The 27,016-nt window shown below is 36.5% G+C and overlaps 2 protein-coding genes across 3 annotated transcripts in view; both read right to left on the reverse strand.

The window, feature by feature from the left end:
* Nucleotides 1-14,332, reverse strand: part of BCAR3 (breast cancer anti-estrogen resistance 3) — a 75,748-nt gene extending 61,416 nt beyond the window's left edge. Inside the window, exons 1-2 of one of the 2 annotated variants that reach the window (XM_010582655.1) lie at nt 14,278-14,332; nt 10,839-10,953 (exon numbers count right to left, since the gene is read on the reverse strand). In XM_010582655.1, coding sequence (XP_010580957.1) covers nt 10,839-10,917 — 79 coding nt within the window. In that variant the 5' untranslated portion in view covers nt 10,918-10,953; nt 14,278-14,332. Of the gene's footprint in view, nt 1-6,913; nt 6,954-10,838; nt 10,954-14,277 lie in introns of those variants that run through there. The other variant, XM_010582656.1, reaches the window with a different exon arrangement.
* DNTTIP2 (deoxynucleotidyltransferase, terminal, interacting protein 2) overlaps nt 14,318-27,016 on the reverse strand; it is a 54,038-nt gene continuing 41,339 nt past the window's right edge. Inside the window, exon 7 of the mRNA XM_010582654.1 lies at nt 14,318-14,397. Coding sequence (XP_010580956.1) covers nt 14,376-14,397 — 22 coding nt within the window. The 3' untranslated portion in view covers nt 14,318-14,375. The remainder of the gene's footprint in view (nt 14,398-27,016) is intronic.

Below are 27,016 nucleotides of genomic sequence, written 5' to 3' on the forward strand. Positions count from 1 at the left end.
TGTGTGGTGACCTCTCCCTGCCCTCTTCCGTGGATCTAAGAGCTTGACTTCCATACCTTCGTCTCCCAAATTAGCGCTGCAGCAAAAATCAAGTTTCCTAAATCCACCCCGTTGACGGACAATTCAGAGCCTGTTACCTACTACTATACACACTCAATTTGCTTCCACGAGCGGGCTTCCCCCTCACCCCACCGCGTTACCTGAAGTTATGTGTGCGACAGGTTGGTGGGATAAAACGCATTTTCTAAAACAAAGGGTCAAAGAGCTGTAAAGGATCGAGAGCTACTGACAGAACAGATGCCTAGTTAACCTCCTTTTGTAAAGTATACCCTATAAAATAATCGGATACTGATAGACAGAACATTCATTTTTAACAAATGACCTCAGGCACCTTCAGCTGTACCACTGACTCAGCCAAAGGGCTTTCGCTTAAACAGAAATGAAGGCACACTCAGTTGACTCTTACAGCACCACCTAGATCAAATTTTTGTTTAACGTTGCATTTGTCTCTTTCCTGTCGGCCCAGTCTTTCAGGCTGCCTGGCCAATGTTTCTCTGGTTTTGCCGCAGTTACTCTAGTTGTCCAAAGCGATTTTGAGAGCACTGTTCAGTGTTCTCAAAATTCTTATCAGAATTCATAAGCCAACATTCTGCAAACCTCTTCACAGCCATCCTACTGGCATTAGCTTTGCAGAGGCAAATATTTCTCTGCCTAACCAAACATTTAATTGATTTTGACATTAAATATTTGATCCCTCCTAGTTGTACGGTTCTTCTGTTTTGGGAGATCCTCTTCATGCACTATTTTCATCTCACTCTAATGTCCAATCCTTTCACTCTCTTTCTCCATTTTTACCAGGATTAGCTTTAATAAGCTTCTTCTGAGGTATCTGCTTCAGAGCTTGACTACATGATGTTGCTGAAGTTGTGGTCCTAAACTATCTAAATTATAAATGTGATTAAGGAACAGATTATTCATCTTCTAGGACCTCTATGTATTATCAAACCAACCATCAAAAATAAATGAAACTATGGTATTCTCACTCTAAACAAGTTAAGCTACATCCAATGGTGACAACAGCAGGATTAAAATTCCACATGGTGACTTAGTACAGTGACATCTCTGGGTACTGGGTAGAACTAGGACATCTCTCTCTCTGCATTTTGGGGTTTTATGCATTGTCCAGAACACTGAATTTTGCAATCTATCTAAAATATCATACAGCAAAATTAATTTTTTTTAGAAGATGAAGCAATTCAAGACAGAAAGAGCACTGGACCTTCCTTTCAAGTGTAGCTAGAGCTTAAGAAACATTTAGCTCATCAAAACATGATTCTTTAGCCATCACGTATGTTGCAGAAGTAGGTATTGGGAGACGACAGTTCTTGGGAAACTCTGGGAATTTTCACAGATACAAGTAGAATCTTTGCATAAGAAAGCTCAAGTAAGATGAAGTTTAGTATAAAATAAAAGAGGAAAAAAAAATAAAAGCAGAGAACGCTCATATATGCAGTAAGGGAAGATGACTAGAAAATTAAATTTTTCTAATATACCGAGGTAAAGGAGGCTCACAGTGGCATTTCTGACTGGTGCTCCCCTTCCCATACCAACCCCACTTTGGTTCCTTAAGGCAGTCATGAGTAGTATCACTGCTGGTATTGCCACGCACCTTTTACAATAACAACTTCCAAAACACCCCGAAATTACAGAAAATAACATCATACTGACACTGAACAGAACCTTGAAGTTAAGATCTAAATTCAAACCAATTTCACATAAAATGAGATCTAAACACAGAAAAAAAAACTCTAATCTTTTTTTCATTTAATTTTTCACCAAAAGCAATGACATTTGAGCTACTGATGAACTAGGAAAGCTAACAAATCTTGAATAGCTGATGGCACTCTGCTTTTGACATCGCCAGTTGTGCAAAACCAGGTAAGTATCGAGCACAGAGAGGTACCAGAAAGGTTTCAGGCCCAGTGACAGATTCCAGAACTTCACTGCCACAAGTAAGAATCTATGGAGATTTCCCATAGGATATTTCAGGCACAATCTTTCTTCAAAATATACCTGGGGGAAGGAGGGGAAGAGCAGGGGGAAGAGAAAGGAACAAAAAAACCAACAGACTGTGATCCCATCTTGGACACCAAAATGCCTCGCTAATATATCCTGTGCAAGAAAAATGGAATTATGCTGAGAATACAGAAAGAGGAGTTGAGATACCTGGATTACACTTTCAGTTCTAGTATTCTGACCACTTCTTTTATGACCTATACTTACATTTTTGTAACATACACCAGAGTGGTAGATATTTTTCACAGGAAAGACTGTATAGTATTTTCTCAGCTTATTAAGTGGAAGATGCTGAAGAAGTGCACACTATTATTTTCCTCATCGCATAAAGGAAAATGGCTTACTTCTCTATGTAAACCATATTTTCCACAGTTCAGGTAAAAGACATCTAAAATCATGCCAAAAACTCAGATCTGTTAGCACTTAAGATGGTCTCTATTGGCTGACTCTAAAACTCAGAAAATTTTCAGACACTGTGATTACATAGGAAGCAATGCCACACTTCATTGTCATGTTTTATGAATAAGAACCAGAAAAGGAGTAGTAATTTCCTTAGTAACATGACTGCATGCTAAGTAATGGGACTGGTAGCTGGGCAGCCCTGCATAAACTGTGATTACTCTTGCATGAGTCATTAAATCCTTTTCCTAGGAGTTTTATTCTGTCTTCAGATGAAATTGAAAATTGGTCTTTGTCTTCACATCTGACAATTTACACAACCCATCCTTGCACACGCTTAATGCAAAGCTATTAAAGGGAATTTGCCTGCAAGCTGCAAGAATGAAGAATTCACAGGTCTGCCTACACTAGCAACATTAGTTGTGAATTACTTTGAATTAAGCTAGATTACATTCCTCCTTGCAAAGTTTTTGTTGTTTTCATACTTTATGCCTACTTTGGAAATGGGTTTACTGAGATATGGGATGAAGTCCCGAAGCACCAATGTCCTGAAACAAGCACAGCACCTCTGTCAAGCCATCCCCATCAGCATTCCATGTTGACCTGCCACACCCCTTAACCATCTGTTTATCTACATGGCATCATGCTATCTGTGTATCACCTTGCCACAGAGATGTGAGTGGTGAAGCGCTGTCCTTTATGACATCAGCCTAGGGGAGGCTGAGAAACCAGCAGTGTGCTGGCCATCACTGGCCACAGGTCACACACTGCTGTGGCCTTCTATGGTCACCTTGACTTCCGCTTTCTGAAAGCAGGGAGTAGGTACAGTTGCATCTTTCCACCTAGCACAAAGGCACCTATACAAGCAGCTACCTAAACAGAGTGAGGAGGAACATAACTGGACCTAGGTCCCAAGATCTGTGATTCTGTAGCTTGCATACCTGAATCGTGCCAAGAGTTGGGTACTTGCCAGTTCTCAAGACACCATTTTCAAAATGGGCCTGGCTTACTGGTAACGAAAGAAATGATGGGACAAAACAAGAGGATTCATTGGAACTTTTCAGTTTGATCTTAAACATCGGAGTTCTAGTCTTCCTGAAATAACCAGGACAAACTACATCTGCTCTAAAAACACTGCTGTGCAGCTGCAATGATGAAACGCAGAAGTAACTACACAAGATGAGGACGTGGTATGCATGGATTGCTCACACAGCAGTTCTTGTAGATTCCCTGATAAACAAAAGTCAAAGCAAGTTTCTACTGCAGACTTGTCTTAGAAGAGAAAGGACCCAAACAAACAAAATGCTACATTCCCTCAACTCCCACAGATGTCACATAGAAAAAGTAATGATCAGCATAACTGTTGGCTAGGAAATCAAGTTTATTCGCTGGTAGTTTTCAAATTAATCAAAGATATATCAAGGCCAAATTAGAATGACAATACAAAGTGAAAACACTACAGTACCTGAAATCTGACAATATTTAATTTGAAAACTATGAGCTTTGGCAACTGTGCTTTCTAAAGTCCTCCCACAGCTGCCAAATGAAACAGACATGTTTAGTCAGCAGCTATCCAGACCTCCATAATAAAGCTACACCAACATCCAGTCTTGCTATTTGGTCTATCTTAGGTCCGGAGACACAAGGTCTTTCAGAAACTCCCAAAGAGCTATCTGAGTCAGTCAAGAAGCCTTGTGATCCCTAGCCTCAGAAAAGTTTGCAAGCAAAAATGTCCTATAGCAGATCCTGGAAATAATGGTGTAGTAAAGTAGGAAAGTTTGAGGAGTTACATAAACCTTAGCTTATTCAGTGACAAACTGGAGCATGAACATGCTCTGGCTTGCTGGAGTTTCTGGCTACAGCACATTCAATTTTTGCGGACCTAGAAGAGTACAAACTTGGTACATACAATACCAGATGTCTGATCTTCATTTATTACTAGCTAAAACCTATAGTTCTGACAAATCAATATTTTCCAATAGGAATTGGTTTACTGTTAAACTCCTCTTATCAGCAGCCCACTATTCTAAGTCTTAAATCAGAAAGAAGCCAAAACTTTTGGAAGGATTTGGAAAAATTTTTCACTGTAGCTATCAGAAGTTCTCAGAGCTACAGAATTCCATGTGTTTTGAGTCAGCTGGTATCAGCCACTGCTAGAACCAAAAAACCCAAGTATAGCCCTTGTCAGACATAATACAAGAAAATTGAGTATCACCTTTACAAAAAAACAATTAGTAAAAATAAATTATTGCACATATTCACACGGTTTTATGGAATCCTTCTTACCAGGGGGTCTATTTTTCTCTCTTTTGCTTCTAGCAGTGGAAGAACTGTTACTATGGAGATAAGATTTCCTTGTAAGCTTCTGTTTTTCTGTGTTTCTGTAAAAAGACTCAAATACAACAGAATTAACAGCCTCTCTTTGCATGTGACAGATGTTGGGGAGTTTTTCATTTAGAATACAACTGATGTAGAGACAAGGATAAACAGAAGGCCAGAAAGCAGCAATAAACGAATTTGGAACTTTCAGCAGATGAAATGGTACAGTCAGAGGTGTATGTTTACAACTTTGTAACAGCATCTACATTTCTGACCTCCTCAAACAGAAATGGCAAAAACCTTCAAATCCTTGTATCTCTCAGTGAGAGCAAAATAGACCACACAGGCAGCAATACCACCTCTAACTGTTACGCAGATGAAAGTGTTCAAAGCAGCCTCCTCTCCATCTATTGGCAAAGCTACCAGGATACTTTAGCACTAGTCTGGAATCTGCCAGGTTGACACTACATACCACTGCTCCAAAGCACTCTGGTTGTGTTTGTAATGTTTCAAAGAGAAGCAAAAAAACCCGGAATGAGTAAAAGGGCTTTATCTGAGAGTGACAAAGGCAAGATATTTGGGTTTGACAAGGCAAAACCAGTCATGGCTTTATGCTAATTATTTTGGCCCTCTAATAAACACACATAAGGAAGTCCCTCAGTTATTTTACACCTTCTTTGAAGATGGACTTGTCTTATTTATATTGTCCCAAGCACAAGCAAGGATCTGTACTGCTTGCTCATCTTCCTTCTTAATAGCACACCTCTTTGGTCTTCTATATAATGAATAACAAGACCACCCACATGGCAAGAAAGCACTTCATATTTAGTGCAGCAGGGCAAGAAATACAACATATGCAGAAACAGTTATTTAAGAATTTAAATGCAAAAATCTCTTCTCCCCATCAAAAGCAGAAAGTTATGGAATATTAATTACATGTAATCTAATTCAGGTTTTGCATATGATTTTATATTGACCCACAATAAATTATGTCAATGCATGTATTTTATTTAAATCTATTAAAGCTTGCCTTCTTTGTATGACATATAAAATTATAAAAGATCTAAATATATATCCTATTAAAACTGCAATCTCTCTGTATAAGAAAAACCTGTACAAGACAAAAAGGAAAGATTCTTTATACCTTTAGCCTCTCACAGGAAAACACTCTTAAGATGTTAATGAAATCACATTAAGCCATAAAATGGTATTAATCAGAATTCAGCTCAGTAAAAGAAGGTACTAGAAAAACAAAGTTCTAACTGTTAGAACACCTCATAAAAAAACCTTCCTATCACTTAGTTTTCTATATATCTTCCCACTCATAACTCAACCAATGATGTATAGAAAAGTACACCATGAATATTTACAAATGTACACAAACATTTCAATAGTCAAATGATACAAAGCTTTCCAAAATAATTCTATATTTAAATTCATGGTTATAAAGGAACCAAGAAATATCTTTCATGTCTGGCAATATCCAAGGTATTTTTTTATTATAGCAAAATAGACACTTGCATTTAATATATTTACATTATCCTCTTTATAGGTAACATTTCTACCACACTGAAGGAACTGGTCACATCACAGTGGGATTACTCAATACATCTGAAGTGTGATTTATTCTTTTACTATAGGTCATAAGAAATCATAATAAAACCACTCTTCTAAAGACTGTAGAACAATATGGTAACATGATTATATATCACTCTGCCCCAATCCCACATAGCATCAAACCCTGCTTTAGTTGTATTAGAGAATACTGAGAAAACCACAGCTCCTTCCTGGAGCACTACTCTATAAGTACAGGGCTGTAACTTTCAGGATGTCTGTCTTGATCTGCTGATTGTAACAGGACAGAGTGCTATGCCTCATGCTCTGGGAAGGAAGACCTTTTTGTGTAATACAGGAGTCAGATTACACCTAATTTGTCATCAGTTTCTCTCATTCCAGAAGTAGCTACTTCTAGAAGATATGTTATTTCCTGGCTTCTTTGTGATGCCAAACAAACAATTCTAAGACTACGAAAAGGTGCTAGACAGCCACTGAGAAGATTCCTATAAGCACAGACAGAAGCACAGCCCATATTTTGCTCTACTTGGGAGTGGTTTAGTACCAGAATTTTGGATGCATCTAGACTCCATATTGGGACAAGCCCAGGCAAGCTGCAGGCCCCACCCTCTGACTCTATAATTTCCCTGGAACAGAAGACAAAAGGTACATCTCAAAGTAGTCACAGCATGCTATGAGTACACGAAAGGATACTGGCCTAGATGGCAGGACACCAAGATCCAGAATGTGCTGCACTGCACATCAGAAGGTAAGTCAAGACACAGGCAAAAGGATTGTGGAAAGAGTATTTATGGCTGTTCACATTCATACCTTTTTGAAACTTTGTTTTTGTTAGATTAATCGCTTAGAGGCTGAGAAAGTATCACTACGGGTTGGTGTGCTCTATCATGTTTCACTTGACATCTACTTTGCCACTACAATACAAGATCCTGGACTTGAGCAACCATCAGTTTGACTCAGCACACAGCCATGTGGTCTTCTGTTCACCTAACAGGGTAGGAAGCATGTTCAGAACTGGTAACAGTTTTGCACTTAAGAAGAAAGTTTGCAGAACTTGGAAACATTTTTCGACTTGTGTACTCTGATTTGCAAGGAAATGAAAAACAGTGATAAGCCCTAAGCAAATATTTGAGATCATCAGGATTTAGAAAAAAGGAAACAAACACTTTCTTGAAATTCAGAAGGCTGCACTCGGAAGAAGAGATGACATGTTCCAGGCCAACTGCAGTTGTAGCTTTTAGGCCTAAATTCATTCCACCAGCTGTCAGCTCTTGCTGAGTGATCCGCCAGGAAGTCAGCCATCCTGGGATATTTCTACAATCAACAAAAAAAATATAGACGCCTACATAAGATAATTCACACTGAAAGTGGACTGAATTATCTGCTGAATTATTATTAATCCTTTTCTTTCTAATACCTAGAGGGAGCACAGAGTGACTTGCCTCCTAGTAGAACACCTTCAGCTGTGGTTTCACTGTAGGCAGTGGGGCGTTTCAGCCACCAGGGCTCACCTCTGCTGTCTCTTCCCGGGCCATTCATCCTTGTATAAGTGTTTGTGCAGCTGAACAGTGAACTGGCATGGGGACTTGATCTGGATGAATACAAGAGGAAAAAAACATTGTTTTTCAGCCAGATAAATTTCCCAATGGGTTCACCATGCAGCTGCAGGATAGTTTTAATGAAAACAAAAGAAATGATACAGAGATGGGGAAAAGCAGCTAAAGGAAAGCTGAAGAGGGCACGGACTGCTTAGGTTGGCATTTTGGAGCCCCAGCTTCAATTAAGGTCAAGAGTCAATGGCACAGCAGCCTTTCAGTTTTCTAATATTGATCAAAAAAATCAGAGCCCCATTATTCAAAGCACTGATCCACTACAAAATTAATTCTGCTGAAGTGGTTTAACAATTTTGAATGGTTATTTTTCTACTGATTAGCTAATACTACTCACGTCAAACCAGTTATTCTAATCACTTCCCTACCATTGGCTGGCATAAAGATAGCGTAAAAGCATAAAGGTAGTGAACTTTGTATTGTGTACTTTGCCTAATTCAACAGATATGTCATCATGTGCACATATTTGATCCAGGTCAAATGTGTTGCTGAGCATTATGTCAATGCACAGATCTTGGTATTAATTACTGTGGAAACACAGCCCAAGCAGCTAGACAAGATGAATCCAAATCTTAGTGTACTGAGACATGTTCTGTTCAAAGCAATTTCAGAACCAGGTAATATTTTAGAAAACAGAAAATATTTTAACAAAGTTTTCCAAAACTTAACTTCACTGTACAAAGAAATGCTTAGTCCTGTAAAATTAACCTTGTGACAATGCTTACATATTCAAGTGGCTTATCACATCAAGCACTGTCTGGAAACTGTTGAACCAGCAGCAAATACAACGTTGTTGTTTAAAGCTCAAAATAACAGCAAACAGAACAATATAGCCTTTGCTCTGTACTGGTAAGTACATTAGTAGGACATTAGTATTTATTTAATAGAATGGAAGATTTAAAAAAAAACGTTTTTTCTGATGTCTGACTTGAGTACAGTTCAGTGCTGGAAAACAAGCATTTCAGTGTAACTGATTAGGCACTTTGCTCCTAGACACAGCATTCTATCAGAGACAGACACAAACCAAAACCATGTCATAATAGGCTGGAGACTAGATAACAACCATTAGTCCTTACTGTGAAAACAAACCAGTCTGCACTCATGTATGACTGACTGAACGGATCTGGTTTGCAGCCTTCCCAGAATTAATACAATAGGCAAAGCTATCTAGGATGTAAACACACTGGTGTAAACAGAACAACTCAGAGATCAATTTGGCTCTATTTTTTCAAGCACATAATTCAATTATACACTTAAATATTTTCATTAGCCAAAACCAGAGAGTGAACAAAAACACTGCTTACCAAGATAAATGCCCATAAAAATATGAACCACTACTACTTTTACTAGAACTTAAAGAATTCTAGTATTTAACTGCCAAAAAAAAAAAAAGAAAGAAAAGAAACAATGGCATCATGTCGTCAGCTTGCAAGACATGTCCGGAGGTCAAACAATATATACACTCCAGTTTGGAGATAAAATGTTTGACTCAAATTCAAATTAACTGAAATCACCAGCAGTATGGCAAGATTAGATTTAGCTTAACATACCTGAAGCTGAAAAATCCCAAGTTGTAGCTATATTAATAGAATTTGGAACATTCCAGTGACTTGATTGAAATGTTACATAACTACCTATAAATCAATTTACCATGTGAATGACAGTTTGAACAGTCCTTTCCTCTGAAAAAAATGTTACATTGACAACTGTAACATATTCCTCACTCCAGTACCTGAAAAGGTTACAAAATGCAGTCCCAGAGCCACAGGAAAATGGATTCTAATTAAAATACGTCTAGTTTCACTGCAGTAATCAATTTGAATAATTTCCTAATCTGTTCACAGTAGCAGTTACAAAAATGTCATATTTAAATTCATATTTTAAGAAAGTTAAAACAACTGAAGAAGTTATGTAATTTTTAAACCAATTTTGAACTCCTCAGAAAACATTGAGAAAATACCCTGATCTACTTGTATGCAACCATGTCTAGTTTCTTCTGAAAAGTTAAAAGTAGCTAAACACATTTTATGAATATTCTATTTCTACACATGCTCTAAAAGCCTTTTTATCTTGACCAAGAGAGGGTAAAGCAGGAATGTTAGCCAAATAAATCACTGCTTCACATTAAATTTGTAAAAGCCTCAGACAGTGATCTTTAAAATTATTGGGCAGACTGCATAATACTCATATCTTGTTAACCATTCTCAAAATATCCTGTACAATTAAGTCATAGCTGAATAACATCTCACTATATCCTTCCACTCAGGATAGAACATCTTACGGGGCTTGTTCCAACTCTCATAAACTTCAGTTGAATTTTGATACTGAACTGATAAAAGCATCATAAAAGCAACAAAAGATGTAGTGGTCAAGTCTTAATTCATAGCAAAGTCCAAACGGAAAAGGAGGGTCAGGACTGCCTGTGTAAGCACACTTCCTCTCTCCTCTCTAGGGGTGAGGTGGCACTTACACAAAATAGCTTGGTTTAGACCTTTTGATATGATCTTTCCAAGTGAGGAAGACATTCATGACACAGCCTTCCATCAGTTATGGGCTGGTAACATTACTGTGTCTTGTTAAGCTGAAGACTGAGAGCAATAGAAAGTGAAATGACAGTGTAGCCTTTTCTAAATTACACTTCTAAAAAAAGTACAGGTTATATTATTTTTTTTAAACCCTGCCAAAAGATTAATCATTAGCTGTTTTCTTATTGTCTATGTAAAGTACCCCTGTGATCTGTATTCAGAGCAGTATCCTAGGGTCAATCAGAGTATTAGTTTATCATCTCTTTTTGACACGAAAACTCAGGTTGCCTTAACTCATTCTCTTAGACTTTAGGAGACAACATGGAAATCTTACCTCTCTTTTTTTCTACCTCCTGAAGCAGCAGGATATTGTAAATGATCTGTGTTTGGTGGACTTGATTTTCAATTCCCATTTTTCTAAGATCAGCTTCTGTAAGATGGAGTAAGTCCTGGAGCAAATGCCATGGTAAGGAACATACTATACCTGTTAGTCCAGGAGGATTCAAATTTCTTTCACACAGGTTTGCTGTTTCTGATACCACAAGCAAACATAAGTATATTTCTCTGTTCTATGAAGCCCCTTTGTCATGATAAGCTATGTCATTGAAGGGATGAATTTTTCTTACAAAACATTAATTCATTGTCTCTACATTTTTTCTCAAAACAAAGCTGGTCAAGATAGCTGGAGAGTTTCTAAAAGGTACGACGTCTTTGAATAAAAAAACAAAACCAAAAGGGCTAGTATGCCAATTGCACTTAAGATAATGAAGGAAGATAAATCTCAGAGTGAACTGAGGGGCGTAATAATATTGGAAAGAGAGGTTTTGGATAATCAAGAGGATATTCACTGTAACTAATAGATAACATGGGTTGCAACAATGTTTGAAGAACATGAATTTCCAGATAATGCATTTGGATAATCAAACCTGAACTGTTCTCTTTTATTCCCCTTTCTCTCCACAAAATCATTACTGTTTTATTTTCAAAATAAGCTGCTGAATAACTCAAGGCATTATTTATAAGTCAGTACAAAATTTCAATTTGCTGTTGATTTATAAGTACGTACAAAATTTCATTTGATGATGACATCTTTCAGAGCAAAAAGAAAACACATCCAAAGCAGAAAATTTATGATCAAATGTATTTCCCTTTATTTTTACTGTTCTGTATTTTCACTATAAATCAGATAAAGAGATATCCATAGGATGTACTCCATTTTTTACTGGCAAATCATATTAGTAAAAGTGGCCTTTTCTAGTGGAGATTTGACAAGTCAGGCCTAGGACCCTAAACTACAGAAATCACATTGTTTCACTGTGTAAATAAGACAGTTGACACAGAATTTCTACTTTAAGTGAGCCACTGTTTTTGAAATTGTCATTTTAAAAATCTTTCTTTCTAACTAAAACCTCTGCAAAAGCATGACATTCTTTGATTTAGACTGAGTAGTCCTCTAATTGCTGAAAGCCTCAATTTTTTATGTCACTAGCTATAACCGTTTCAAAATCTGTTAGGGAAATTCAGCTGTGCCTGAAAATGTGTTTCTTAAATGATACTTCATATGTATCTAATAACATGAAAGAAGGGAGTTGAATAATTATTATACTTACTTTATCCCTTTCTAGGTTTACCCAAACACAAAAATTGGTACTAATGATGAATTCACATTTCAGTAAAAAGGATTTTTCAGCTTTGGCAACAGTGACAGAGGCTCCCTCTGCTTCTCTCAGAAAAACTCAACACCCTCCCCCCCCAGCCCCAAAATCATCCTCCAAGCAAAAACACACATGAAGTACAAATGCAATATGCCTGCTCTTCAAACTTTAGCAAAAAACTTGTAAGCAGGAGCACAAAAGGGCTGGTGCTAACTCCAGTACTGAACAGCATATGCTCAGGATAACACAGGGGGAGCTTTTATAGACACATTTTAGGGTTGGGCTTTTTTAGTAGCTTTAAAGAACTTGCTGCATTTTGCAGCAGACAACACTAATATGTGGAAATTTTATTTGTCAGTGAGAACAGTCTCCCACCTTTAAGTTTTTTTTCTTCATTCAAAACCATAAGCACTTTCTGGTCTGGCTTAAGAACTGGCTAGAGCAGTTGACTGAAACCCAAGAACTCTGTCTTCCACTGCCATGAATTTACTACTTAGCTAAAAACAATTTAATTCAAGAAACCGTGCATCACTGTCCTCCTCAGCAAAATGGATATAATCATACCTTCTACTGCAGAGATAAAAACCCCAGTGTAAATAGTTATTAGTAATTATTTTTAAAAGTAGAAGACAAAGGCAATTACTTAGACTTTCAAGAACTTAGAAGCTTGGCTCAACATGGTTCTGAAGCATATGCCTAGTATTAAGCAGGTTAGTATGTGAAGTCAGGCATTTTCTCAAATTAAAGTTTTGTTTCAGGAAAATATTCAGTTTGGTTGAGGAACTAAGAAATTATATAATACTTGTAATCTACAGATATTGCAGAACTGAAATTCTGACTCATGGCCTTGAACCTAAAAAAAGTCCATTGTATCCAGGATGATGCGCTAGCCTATTTTTAAGTTTTGCACTTCAGCAAAAACTTTTTACAGGCAGCTTTCAGGCTTGATAAGCTGTAAACTGTCTTTGCTGCAGGGGTTTTTTTTTTTGTTTGTTGACTGTCAAAACAGCTGTCCCATGGTTCTGTATTTCTGTCTTCTGTGTTACAATGGTAGTGTGAATCACATAACAACATTTTCCAATGTGCTTCTAAGTCTAATTGACCGAGTCTATTTGGGAAACTAGAAAATGCTGTCCTTTTCCTAGTTGTGACAAATTCTACTTGTATTTAAAATCCTTTCATTTTTATTTTGCTTGGATTATGAGACTACCATAATCTCACTAAGAACTCTGGTATACAAGCAGCACAGACATGACACAGAAGCCAATTTAAAATAAACTTTAGTGCCACTTCATGAAACTTTGATTAGTGACGAGAAATAAATGTGTAAAAAAATTGTTTAAAAGTGAATCCAACGATATTTTGGGTTAAGGAGAATATTTACTGTATTTTTAACATTTATTTTCTGAATTAGGACTACATCAAGACAGAATTAAAACACATCAAAGCAGCATTTAATTGATTATATAGTATGTAAGCGTCAATTAATTTGTACACGGATAATAAGAAGTGAAAACACAAAATGGACAATAAAGAGGAAATTTTGATCAAGTAAGACCTGTATGAAAAGGGCTTCCTAAGAATTTCTAAATAAATTCCTAGGTATCTTCAAGATGACTGATGTAATGCCCTTCTGTAATGTGATATTTGTTCAATAGAGAAGATTATCTTAAGCCACATAGTATCCATTTACCTATAAACAACTTCATATAACAATTGGCACATAAGTTCATATTTTATCTAGTTCTGAATTTTAAGAAATAAATTTATTTGTTAACTTTTGCAGAACAAAAGTTATCTATGTGTTCTTGCTCTGGTGAACATGACTATTTGTTACAATCTGACACAAAGAAGACTAATATAGGACAAGCAGCATCAGAATCAGTAAAATGTTAATTTTATCTAGTTCATCAGTAAGTGACTCTATTTCTCTGTGAATTTTAGTACACAGTTACAAAAGACATTGGTTCTATTTTCCCCTTTCCTAAGACAAAAACAAACTATCAGCCTTTAGGTTTTTTGCTCCAACATGATGTCATGGAACATTAATCACTTGCATTATATCACCTTGCTTGACGTTTTCTCAAGAATTTTATTGAAAAAAAAAACAATTCTTACCTCTATGCCATCATATTGTTCAAAGTGTGCGCAATATTCTGCAAGACCAAGCTGGGTCAGCCAGTTAGAAATGGGTAGATACTTCGTTATCTATTACCTCATTTCACAATGCCTTTGACTCTGAAAAAACAAAAACCCAATTACAAATACTATTGCTTGGGAATGTTAAATGACTGAACAATTCAGAAAGCACTTAAGAGCATGGAAGTTCTACCATTATGGCCAAAGAGATTAATGCTTTCTTGGCCACTTGGTAATAGGTAGTTATCTATGCATTAATATTATTACATTTAATTCATTGCTTCATTGTAATCCTCATACAAGCAGGGCATGTCGAAGACTGTATTTTGTTTAGCTCTCACAGCTGAATTAATATTTTGGAAGATGAATCACAGTCTTCGTATTCAAAGAGAATGTTCCTCAACATGCTCATTCAGCGATAATGCCATTCTTCTTACATGTGTAACACATCTGACAAAATGTATAAAATGAAGAGGAATAGCAAAACGAGCAGTATTATCTGTTGGAATATGAAGGGAGTGAATGAAACTGCATATTCCATAAGACAGCCAAAATGAAAGACTCTGTGGTGGGTGTTTGTCCAAGATGTGAACATAGCTGAAATCAATCTGTTACAGAGTATTTCTACAACAAAAGCAACCGAGAGATTGTTACAGTTTGGTCTCCATCATGATGTCATCTGAATTTGAATTATCTGTAAATAAAAATACTTTTTGTTACTTTTTTTTCAGTTGCTAAAATTACATAGAAGATAGACATTAAGATGGACACATGATAGACACAGGAAGACAAGACAGACACATAAAATATTATCTCAACATCACTGCCCTATGTGACCAGTTATGTAAGATCTACATAAACAGATACTTAAGCTTCCAAAGAATTGCTGAGTTTGTGAAGATATTTCTGTCTGCAAGTCTGAGCATATCCTGAATAAATTCAAGGATGCCCAATTCTAAATCTCTAACTTGACCTGAACATTTCCTGCTAAAGCACTGATGCCAGAAGCAGAAAATGCTCATGTTCAGACATGTACTGTCTTTAATCACACATTTTTGATACATTATTTTATTTGAAGATTTTCCTCTTATCTATACTTCAGGAAAAGTACTTGCTCATTAGCTCTGTATAAACCAACTGGAATTACGACTTTCCAGCCACAAACCACTTGTTTCAACACATCTGTCTACTGTGAACACGCGACAAGAAGCTGCCCAAAGGCTGACATGTTACAGTCAGCAAAGAGCCAGTGTTGCTTTCTGTCAGATAAAGCTGTTTAGCATTTTTATAATTCTTGGAACACTAGAAAAGTGTCAAAGCTTTTATTTTTCCTTTTTTTTTAAATATAAATTGCAAAACCAAAAATACTGTCCTGCAGAAAGATAGGCCACAGTAGCAGTATTACCTGTGTTAAAGCACAGTACATTCCTAGAAATATTTTAAAAGCATTTAAATTGGAAAAAATAACATTAGTAAAATACACAATGTTTTGGACCATTACACCATTATACTGCAGAAGTTTTAATCCTGGAATTCATCACTTCATGATCTATTAAAGAACAAACTTGCTAATTTGCAAATCATGTTATGAAATCCCTCTATTCTCCACCAGAATACTCTGCTATATTACTTGCTTTATTGCAGGTTTTTTATTATTGTGAAAATATTGCAGGCTATGGATGACATTTAAAGAATGGTGGCATTACAGTAACTAAGAGCATCTTGTGGAGTAGCATTGACTAGAAAATCTCAACATTTAATGGACACACCACAAAAGAATTTATCTGAGGAACGTTAAAGCCACAGAGAACATTCTTACGTGAGGCAAGGACAAGCTCAGCCATTGAAATCTTTCATTTATTGTCTTGCTTTAAAAAGGTACTTTCAGATTGCAAGATGGTCATCATGAAAGGCATAAAATTTTGAGAGAGATAAGAGGAAAACACAGCTAGTTGGTTAGGACATTAGTAAAACCATGGACAAATAGCTCTTTTCTGGTTCATACACTTCTAATTCAGTCACAGACTTTAATTCTGTTGTCATAAAGAAATTGTTTTCAAAACTGTTTAACTACTTCACTAGGAATGTATTTTTTAAGATTACAAATTTTATATTTCATTTTGAATACTTAACTTCCATGCTAGTACATGACAATTAAAAAACATCTACAAGAATTGGTGGAGAGTCACCACACTTATCATTCCAGAACAAAGAGAAATTCTGCACTAAGCATGAAAGGAATCCCAGAATTTCCACAGAGCAACATTCTCTTTAAACAATACAGTGATAAACAGTGGCTATCTAATCTCACTTGGCCAGCTGCATTTACTCAGTTATTAATTTATACCAAATGAAAAAACCCAAACATAAAACCCCCCAAACCCTCTAATATATGCCCTGCCTCCAAACTCCCATAGAAAAGGAAATTCAAGTGCAAGCAGACAATGACGTTAACCTTACATGACAAGATACTAAGAGATACAAGATGCATTGTTTTCAAATGTACTGCACTTACACCTTTGAATGCGATTATTTTATGGCATACTTTAATGTGCTATTAAGTCTTTGCTGACACCTGTGTAGATTTTTCCCTATTGTTTTAATGAAAAATTCGTTCCTACAGCTGAAGGGGAAAAAAAAAAATTAAAAAAAATTCCTTTCTGGCACAAGATAACTAATTGCCTTTCTGATCCTTCTGCTAATAGCAGTTTTGGTGAAGAAAGGTAACTCAAACATCTCTTATTTAACCAATATTACACTGTTAATTGGATACAGGGTACAACCTAGTGGTCAGGATATATTCAGAGCCTGATCAAGGTTAAGAGTAAAACAGAATTACAAAATAAATTGCAGAAGACCCTAAATATATCATTATAAGAACTGGTTTTAGGCAGAGGGAGTTTCCTATTATTCTTCTACTTTTACACTAATTATTTTTATTTCCGAAAATAGGATGAACTCTTGCTTAGGGCAGGCAATGCCAACATTTTTAACATCCTAAACACACTGGCAAGTTGTGTGGCAGATGTCAGGCACATATTTTTTCCCCATTGAATAATGAATATCCTTCCTTTCCAGAGGAAGGAAGGAAACAAAACCATAAGATGACAGCATGTGTTGGAGGGCAATACAAGATCTATGTTCTATTTACCCATTTTAAACACTGGCACTTCCTGTACATCTCAGGTTTCCTGCAATAAAGAGATTGTCATAGGTTTAGTCAGGTCACCAGATTTTTATGGGATAAAACCATGGTTGCTCCATGACTTGTTTCTATTTATTCGGTGAGACATTTTCTTCTGTTATTACTTAACAAGTTCAAGAGTGAAGTTATAGTATTCTGAAATCCTTACATGGAAGGTCTTGCAGTACTACTCTCAATTATAATACAATTTCAGGTTTTACATCAAAATAAACAATTCAAATCCAACCTAGGCTTGTACAGTTCTGTTTCTGAACACCAGCTGTTCAGAGGCTTTTATGAAATGAAGTTGCAGCCAAAAAGTTATCAAATGGGCAATAATGGGAGGTTCCTATGCTGGCACTCTGATCGACTCAGCTGAACTTAGCTTTTACTTTCAGAGTGCTTTTCTTCTGTATTATCTTAAAAACATGCTCACAGTTGTAGTCATACATATCGGGGCACATCTGAAGCAAAAGCCCAGAGAAAGGTGTTTTATATGTAGCTTTAAAATCTAACTGTTCATACTTTACTACACTGATAATTCATTGGTTTTCTTCTTTCCTCTATCACAATATCCCAGAGCTAGCAAAAGATGCTGCTGATGATGCTGGCTTGTTATACTCCAGACTCAAGGTAAGCAATATGTAATACCAGATTCTTAATTCAGATACAGTTTCATCAAATTAGCTTCACTGTAATTTTTGAAAAGTGGGTATGTGTATACTACAGAGACATCAAGGTTGAGTAACTCCAAATCACTGTTTGGATATACTAAGTATTCCGGGGACAACAATGCATGCTCCTTTTTCAGTCTCTCTTGGGGATTCAGGCTGTAATATGACAAGGAGCAAGCCATGTATCATTGTGTAATCCTGTCCCCACCAAAGTTACTCAGGTGAGCCAGCAGAGCAATTTCATCTCATCTGGAAAGTAGTTTCTCCTATTGTGCCTCTTCTACGTCGGCAAAATTGACTTGTATTGTACTTCCAAATTAAGACTGGCCTCCTGCTGTGACACAATAATTTATTAGGAAAAACAGATTTATTGGACACCTGCATGAGTAAGAGTTTTCTTAAGGATTTTAATCACTTGAACTTGGCATGCCTTCCTAACTAGCTCCCTTGAATCAAGGGCCCATCAGTTTTGTTTTCAGAAATACTCAGATGTACTTTCATTTTCAGATGCACCTTTATCTTCCTCTGGCATCAGTGAAATCAACAAACCCTCTAAATTACAGCCTCAATAAAGATGACCTTCCCATACAACATTCTGCACACCTCAGGTCCTGTATTATGGCATTAAATAATAACACTGAGCAAAGGTCTGCTCTCTCTGCTGATCTCATTTATGCTTAACTAAGCAATTTAGACAGGTATTTCTTGAATGTTCAACTGTAATGCATGTTTCAATGGCAGAAAGTTTCTGCCATTTGAGTGCCAGTTTCTCAATGCAGTAGAAAGAAAACCTAGAAAAGCTGGAAGTAGTCATCATGCTTGTGATGCCATCTCACAGAGATTTTACCATCTTAATACAAAAAAACCTACCTTTTCTTCTGCAGCCCAAGTCATAGTTCTATTTCTCTTCTGTCTTCTTTAAACAATTTGCCAAGTATAAAGCATGTTGTCAGCAGTACAGTTTAAGACAGTGAATCTCTGTAATTTGGAAAAATCTCAGAAGTTGACTGTTCTGTAAAAGGAATACTAAATGCAGAGTGGGAAAGTCAGAAGATACCAATCAATGACCCAAAGCTTGTTTCATCTCTACAGCAGTGATAGCATCTTAGTGATAAAAGTAACCTTCTTCTCCAGAATTTAATACAGGCATGGTAAACTGCCATAATTTCGATGAGACTTGTTCTAGCCTACTACCTTAAATGAAAACCAGAAATTTCCTAGTTAAGAATTGAGCATCGTTCTTATAATCTAACAACACTATAGGTTGGTAAGGCACTGATCAAAAACTGTATTATAAAGCCATCTCCATCTTTTCTGCTAGCAAAAAGGGAAGGGCATGTGCAAGACAGGGCAAGAGACAGAAGCAGCAGAAATACCTGAAAAGTAATCCATCAGCAGAACCAAAGTGTCAGATGCTGATCAAACATACTGGAACTGTGCACTAGACAGTCCAGAGAAAGCATTTCTTGGGCCAAGGACTGTAGCTGCAAGGAGTGGGAAACTATGACTAAAAAACTACTTCCCTACTGTGTCAATCCTCTTGTATTCACAGAAAGAGAGCTTGGTACATTGCATATAAACTGGATGACATCAAAGATAAGCTACCCCCATTTTTTTTCTTCAGATAGGAACAATATGCAAAACCTTGAAGTTTTGGTTAATTCTGCATGAAAAGGAATAATAGACAGCAACTACTTACGTAATAATTACTACAGTCAGATTCCATCTCTAGACTTCCATCAAAAAACATCTTACAAGGGAAGAATTACCTACATAAAATGTCATAGATGGGTATATGACCTATGTACAAACTACATGCAGAGGGCATCAAGGGTGGAAAGGGAAAAAGAAAGCATAAGAACGTAATGGAAGAAAAGGCTAATGTTCTTACAATGATGATGGTTTAACAAATAAAACAAAGAAATAAAAGTGATCAAAGTAATACCTCTGATAAATCCCTGTTATAACATGTAGAAAACACACAAGAAGGGGAAAATCATGGGAAAAAAGTGGATGATCCAATTATTTTACTTAAGACAACATAAAGACATGCAATTTAAGTTCAGAAAATCTGTGGCCTAGTAAAGTGAAATACATACTTAATTCTCTTGGAAACTAATTACATCCATACAGTCTGGTACTAAACTATTAATGCCTTCTGCATTTTATGAATCACCTGTTCACATACGACTATTCTCAGTATCATGTAAGCATGCAGAGTTAAAACAGTAGCAAAAGAGCCAAGGTGCTATCACAACACTGGAAAAGGAGAAAACAGGAGGTCAAGCTATTCCCATAAGGCAGCATGTGAAGGAAGTGGAACAGGCAACTGAGTAGATCTCAGAAAAAAACTGGAAGTATACATGGTGGGGGGCAGGGGTACATGAGCAGGTACTCAGTAAGCTTGACCACAAAAAGAACATAAGGAATCTACTTAGTTGACTCCTTTCTAGTGTTGTTCATACTACAGAAAGGAAAAATCATGTGGTCTTACAATTAAAATATCTATAAAATGAAGGCCATTGTGAAAAGAGCATAGGCAATAGTAATTAGCAATTCCTAAAATATCTGTCAAACCACTTACAGAATCATAGAATCACAGAATCATTTAGGTTGGAAAAGACCTTCAAGATCATTGAGTCCAACCATCATCCATGCCCACTAAACCATGTTCTGGAGTACCTTTATCTAATGTACTAACTTTCTTCTTTTAATAATCTCATACTGTGCTGGGAGATTAACTGAGCAGAAGGAAGAAAACCAAAAGGACAAACCACTGAACATGAACCTTCAGTGCAAATGTTATCTGCTAGAGCTAGAAAGGTGTTAGCTACAGTTAGCTTCATTATAAAATCTAAGGTTTTCATAAATAGTATCACGCACCTGAATTTTCATCATCATTACATTTATACTTTTTCCACTGTATTGTTTTGATTGGTGGTGATTTTTACTGATACATATAAGAAATTATTGAGAATTTCTCTTTTAGATATCTAGTTTAGAATATTCTAAGACTAACTGTCCTGTGTAGTGAGTCACATCAGCTATTTAAAATAAATGCATTTGTATGTATGGAGAATGCAAACAAATATTTACTGGGGTTTTAAGTAATTTGGGGTAAGCTGGTAGAGTTGAAGCAACCGTCATCCTAAATATTATCTGCCTAAGCAAATAAATTAGACCACTCCAAAGGCACTATGCAATTGCACAGTGCATACCATGCTGCTGGCAGTATACAGTAATGGCCGACATAAACTGTGTTAAACTACTGTTAGGTTGTATATCACATTCTCAAAAAATTTAGAAGTATATTTGCATTTTCAATTTTGCCTTCTGTCCTGAAGAGGTAAATAACAGATTTTATTAGTTTGGCAGATAAATCAAAAAACTTGAATAATAAAATTTGTTTTGGATCAAACCAAAACAAAAAAAAAGTCCAAGTTCTTTGGCTAACTGATAATGCATTTTTTATTTGTGTTTAAACTTATTTTTCCTTTTTTTCTTCTACCCAGACCTCATTAAAATTAATTCAACTCTGGAATATAGCAAAAACTCATAAACTAACATAAACTGATATTTACTTGTACCATCCACATAAAATTAGGAGATCTGTTGTCCACAAACATGGAAATACCTTGTCTATACCAAATGTGCACTTAATATATTGTAAAAGAACAATTGTCTTACAGTTCTATCAAGAATTTAGCTACTGTGCTTTCAAGAGATGTGAATAAAAGATGTAAAAACTAATAGGGATGTATTCGTATTCCAATAGACTGTCTAAATGCTGTTTTGCTTTCCTCTGTCAAATTCATTTCACTACAACCATTAGCATTCAGTTGCTTTCAGCTATGGTTACATGTCTGGTGGCAGCACTGCTGAAGCCAGTTTATGTAGCTAACGTTCATTACTAACATTCATTGTTTCTCCCTTGCACTGGTTTCTTTTCTGTGCCAGCACTAGCTTTTGCTAGGGAAAGGCACCAGAGAGTTGATCTGGCAGAGAAAATGACCCAGAGGACGGGGTTGTTATTTCAAGTCAAATGAGGTCTCTTATTTCCTTCACTGTGCAGCCACCGAAAAGCTTGTGCTGGCACAAAGCAAGCAGTGATGAGGAAGTGGTCAAACAGCAAAAGTGTGAATCCGAGACATTAAATCTCTCAAATTCTGTTGCAGGTTGTGGACTCCTCTGCCATGCAGACCACAGTCTGCACGTAAACATACACCCTTTTAATTCATCTTGGACTGCAAAAAAAAGCAAGTGAGGCACACACCTTCTTATTTCTGCCAACTGTGTTATGGAAACAACTACAGCAAAGGGATGGGGAAGACAGTTGGGGAGTGGCAGCACTACAAGTCACTGTAGCTGTTTGATTCAGTGCAAAAATGAAGGCCCTTAGACAAGAGAAATAGTAAAGGTGCACAGAAAACTTCAGTTCTGGTTTGTGATACCCAAGAGGTTTAACCATCTGTTTTCTTTTGCTCTAGAACAAATCTGAAAGTTTTTTAAACATACCAAGTTGATATATATCTTAAGCAGTCCCCTTCTCTTAGTGAAAGGACAGGCTTGATTAAGGCCTCTGTCTCTTTATCCCACAGAAGTCTAAGCAGAAGCTGTATTGCTGAAAAACTACCAAAACATACATTATACTAGAATCATATTTCATGATCTGATGGAAGATTATGAGTACTGGGAAACAGTATGAGAAACAAAGCAAAACTGTGTGTCACCAAGCATACCACTGTCTTGCAACACTTGTGTGGCAAACAGATCAAAGGAAGCACTTAAATCCAAGCAGTAACTGTATTACATTGAATTTAAAATACAAATGAAAGTATGTCCCATTATAACTTCTAAACCACCACATTTTTAAGTCATAATCAGTATTGCATCATAAATGTTACAACAAAAAACAACTAAACAAAATATCCTAAGACTGTGCACATATGAGATTTAACTTTTTCCCCTCTTGCCTCTTTCTTGGGCTTTCTAGACATCCTGGCACTTCTTTTCAAGCTTTTCCCTTAACTGTGACTATTAAAACAATTTACAACTCTGAAATTCTCAAGTTATCACAATTTTCTATAGAAAACATGAAACTGAAAATAAATTGTAATCTCTAGGAAATGCACTCAATTTTTGCCCTAAATGCAAATGACAAACATAAGTTTGCTTGTAAGATATCGCAAGCTGCAAGCTTCCTTTCATATTTATATTGATAGCAATTAGCAGTTAACAACAAGCCAGTCAGATATAGGTGAACTTTACAGATATTTCACATTGTAACTATAAGTAATTGCATTTTCCATCAAATTAGTTAAATAATTAAAGCACAAGTCTGATACTCTTACAGTGTAAGTATATGATAACAACTCCTCCTAGTGGAAGCACATCTGACACAGCAAAATTCAGAAAAATTCAGGTTTTCTAGGTATAATACCAGGCTTTTTCTAGTACTGGCTAGCTCTGCATTTTTTTTCTACCCTCTTTACCAATTTAAACTACACTCATCCAACTTTTCAGCCCTGCAGAAAAACATCTATAGGCTTTTAAGGAAGATGAAAATCACTATACTTTAAAGTTTGCTGCTATTATGGCATAACATGGTTTATTTATACACATAAATGAGAATCAGGTTTCAAATAAATTTAAAGTAATCTTTTACTCTGAGACTATGTCTCACCACTACCCCTTAAAACTTTGGGTGAGACTGATGTAAAGTAACTTACATGTATCATGAACAATGAAGCTCTGCTGATTTACTGGTGCTGGGAGTGCAGCCCTCTGTGGCTCCTTTTTGTTTCCTCTTTCACTCATACTTTGCATCAACTGTGCCAGGAATGATTTCCATGTGAATGAATCCCTTACATTTATCTGAATAGACTACTCTGTTCAACCAATTCCATCTCCAAGGGCTCAAACTGTCACAGACATTACACATGCTGTTCAGCCTGAACCTAGAGGAGTGGTTTTTACAATAATAGCTCAGAGCAGACAGAGCTAGCAGGAATATGCAGTATCACACAATGTACTGAGCAGACTACCAATACTCTCATTCATTTATTTTAACCCCTGATTTGCTTCATGTTTCCTTGTTCAAATCATTGTTTTAAGCTATCATAATCAAAATATTTTGGGTAAAATTTTGACAAATTGTTGTGAAGGACTTAAGGATACTGAATTCTTTGAAAAGAAACCATTAGCATAAATATTGTTGGCAGGCTAGGCACTGAAGTGACACTTCTAACCTGGATTTTTAGGTTGGTCCAACAGTTAGCAAATCTATTACAGAGAGACAAACACAAAACAATACTCAACTTGTATATGCTGTTCTGGCCAATGTTTATGTAAAGATAAAGAGTCTACAAAATACCTATCAGGACTTAAATACATATTGACTTAGCAACCACACAGCAGATTATCATTCACAGCTAATTAAAGCATGTACCTTAACATCTACTCAGACTACTGTGTCTGAATAATTCAGTCATGTGGAATACACCTTTTTGGTTTTCTCCTTGTGATACAGTTCTGCTTTCCAGACATTTCACAAATAATACCACAAACACTGAGTTACTTTATCTGTATGTCAGACTTCAAACCATATATTTTCAGTTTGTAGGTAGCCAATACCTATCACCAGTAGCTTACAAGAAACAACTAAGTGGTTCATCATTCTGTATGTACTGCTTATGGAAGGCATAGACTAACCACTCTTCATTTATCTTCCTTACATAACAGAAGTGCAACTTCCTCCACTTCATAACACCAATGTATTTTTAATTATTAAGCAGAAGCTCTAAAACAGAAGTAGCCGTTTTTCACACAGTCTTATTCAGTGGGGAACATACTGTCACAGATGTTCGGCATAGCAAAAATATAAATACGCTTAAAAGACAGTTTGTGCAGAGGAAACAAAACAACAAAATCAAAAACCATTTAAAACAAAGACACAGAGACAACCAAAATCTCTGAAAATCCTTACACAGTAAACTACCAACAGCTGTGGTGATATCCTGGGGTAATAAGTATCCCTCTATACTTATGTTCTTACCACACTTTTATAAGCATAAGCTTTTCCTATGAAGAGACTGATACACTTTCGGTCTGATTCCATGCTTGCATTGGATGTTCTTGCATTTCACTTGGAGTGTGGATCTGGCACAAACCTGCTCCGCTAGTGCAAATTAGTTCAAAATATTTTGGAAGTGTCACTTTGCTCTTGCAGACTTTAACAATACTTCCTCTAGCGTACTGGCAATTCCCTATGCCCAGACTAGTATTGTCCATCCTTCCACTACTGGCCTAACGTTAACACGAACAGTGTACTGTCTATGCTCATTGATTGACAGAAATGGTAAATGTTCATGCTTGATGCAGGTCAGATTTGCCCTGGCAGGTGATCTGACAGCAATCAGGTGATCAAGTATTAATGAACCTAGCATGTCACCAGAAAAGACTAGTACAAATCTCCAAATTCATTCAGTACGTGCAGCTTAGCAGATATTTTGAAGACTAGGGCTAATTCTAACAGTATTTATGTGATGCAGACTCTAGTTAAATAAATAATTAGAACTAAGATCATCAAGCACTTCAACAGAAAGTGTTAATCACTACAGTCTAGTAAGTCTTTCCTCTTTCTGTATGTCTACGTGGTATTTTGTAGGTAAATGGGAATTCATTCATCTGAAGCCAGTCACAAGCAGCATAACCGTTAGTGCAATGCTGAACTTGAGCCAGTATGAACTGTTGAAAAGACTCCACAGCTGCTTCTCAGCTTGAACAGCCAGAGCCTATAATGCACCCAATGGTAACAGACTGGAAATGCATATGTCATAAAATCAGAAATCTGGTTAAAGCTAGCATGCTAAACTCTCTGTGGGGAGAGGGGATCGAGAGAAAATGAATTACAGGTGTGATTCCAAGCTAAAATTTCACTGTAGACTAATCCAATCTAAAACATTCTAGTCCTACTCCTTTCAATTCCTCACCCATATCAACCCAGAAGTTACTTCCTTCCATAGCACCAAGCCTACCATATGCACGGTCAAATGCTAAACTGGATATGTGAAATGGTCCTCTTTTACAAAACAAACAGAACAACTGCCCCCTTGCAGAGTGTGTTTTTTTTAAAAATGTGCAGATCCAGGACTACTCAAATAAAGAGCCTATCTCAAGTTCTTTAACTACTAGTTACTACTGCAATAGGTTTCTGAAATGTTTTATCATAGAATAAATAGATTCGTCTTCACCTCTTCTGCCCTTCAGAATGGGAAGCAAATAGCAGGACTGCTGAATTTTTTTTTAAGGCGGCTGCTCATACACACAGAACTCCTGAATCAGGCCCCACAATTTTTTGTTTAACAACAATATGCTTTTTATTTGCCTTCTGCTGCTTGAACTTTTATGGTAAATTTAGGTCTTTCTTTCAAGTTGTTCTACAAATAATGTAAATTTTTTTTAAAAGGCTGAGATATTCACATGATCAATTAACTCCAGGAATTGAGTGCTATCTAATCTACCAAATTAGACTTGTGATAAGAATCAAACTGGCAGCAGTAATAATAACAAAATAGAGCACAGGTGTATGTTTGCTAAATTATGACCAATGGACAAACACATGCTCTCTTTTCAAGTTGTGCTTCATTATGCCCCTATACTGCAGTGTATTGCAGTGTAACAGAATAAGGGACTGTTGGCATTCCTCACATACACCAGTGCTAAATCAATCTTTTTAGCTTGAGACACTGATAAAGGTGGTTTGAGCAAACCCAGCTAATTTTACATTGAAACAGATTAGAACAAAAGTCTCAATTTATCTGAGCTTGGTTTCTCCTTTTCTGCAATAGCTTAGCAGTCT

This window comes from Haliaeetus leucocephalus, unplaced genomic scaffold, assembly GCF_000737465.1.
Source record: "Haliaeetus leucocephalus isolate CR32 unplaced genomic scaffold, Haliaeetus_leucocephalus-4.0 Scaffold848, whole genome shotgun sequence".
NCBI classification, from domain to species: domain Eukaryota; kingdom Metazoa; phylum Chordata; class Aves; order Accipitriformes; family Accipitridae; genus Haliaeetus; species Haliaeetus leucocephalus.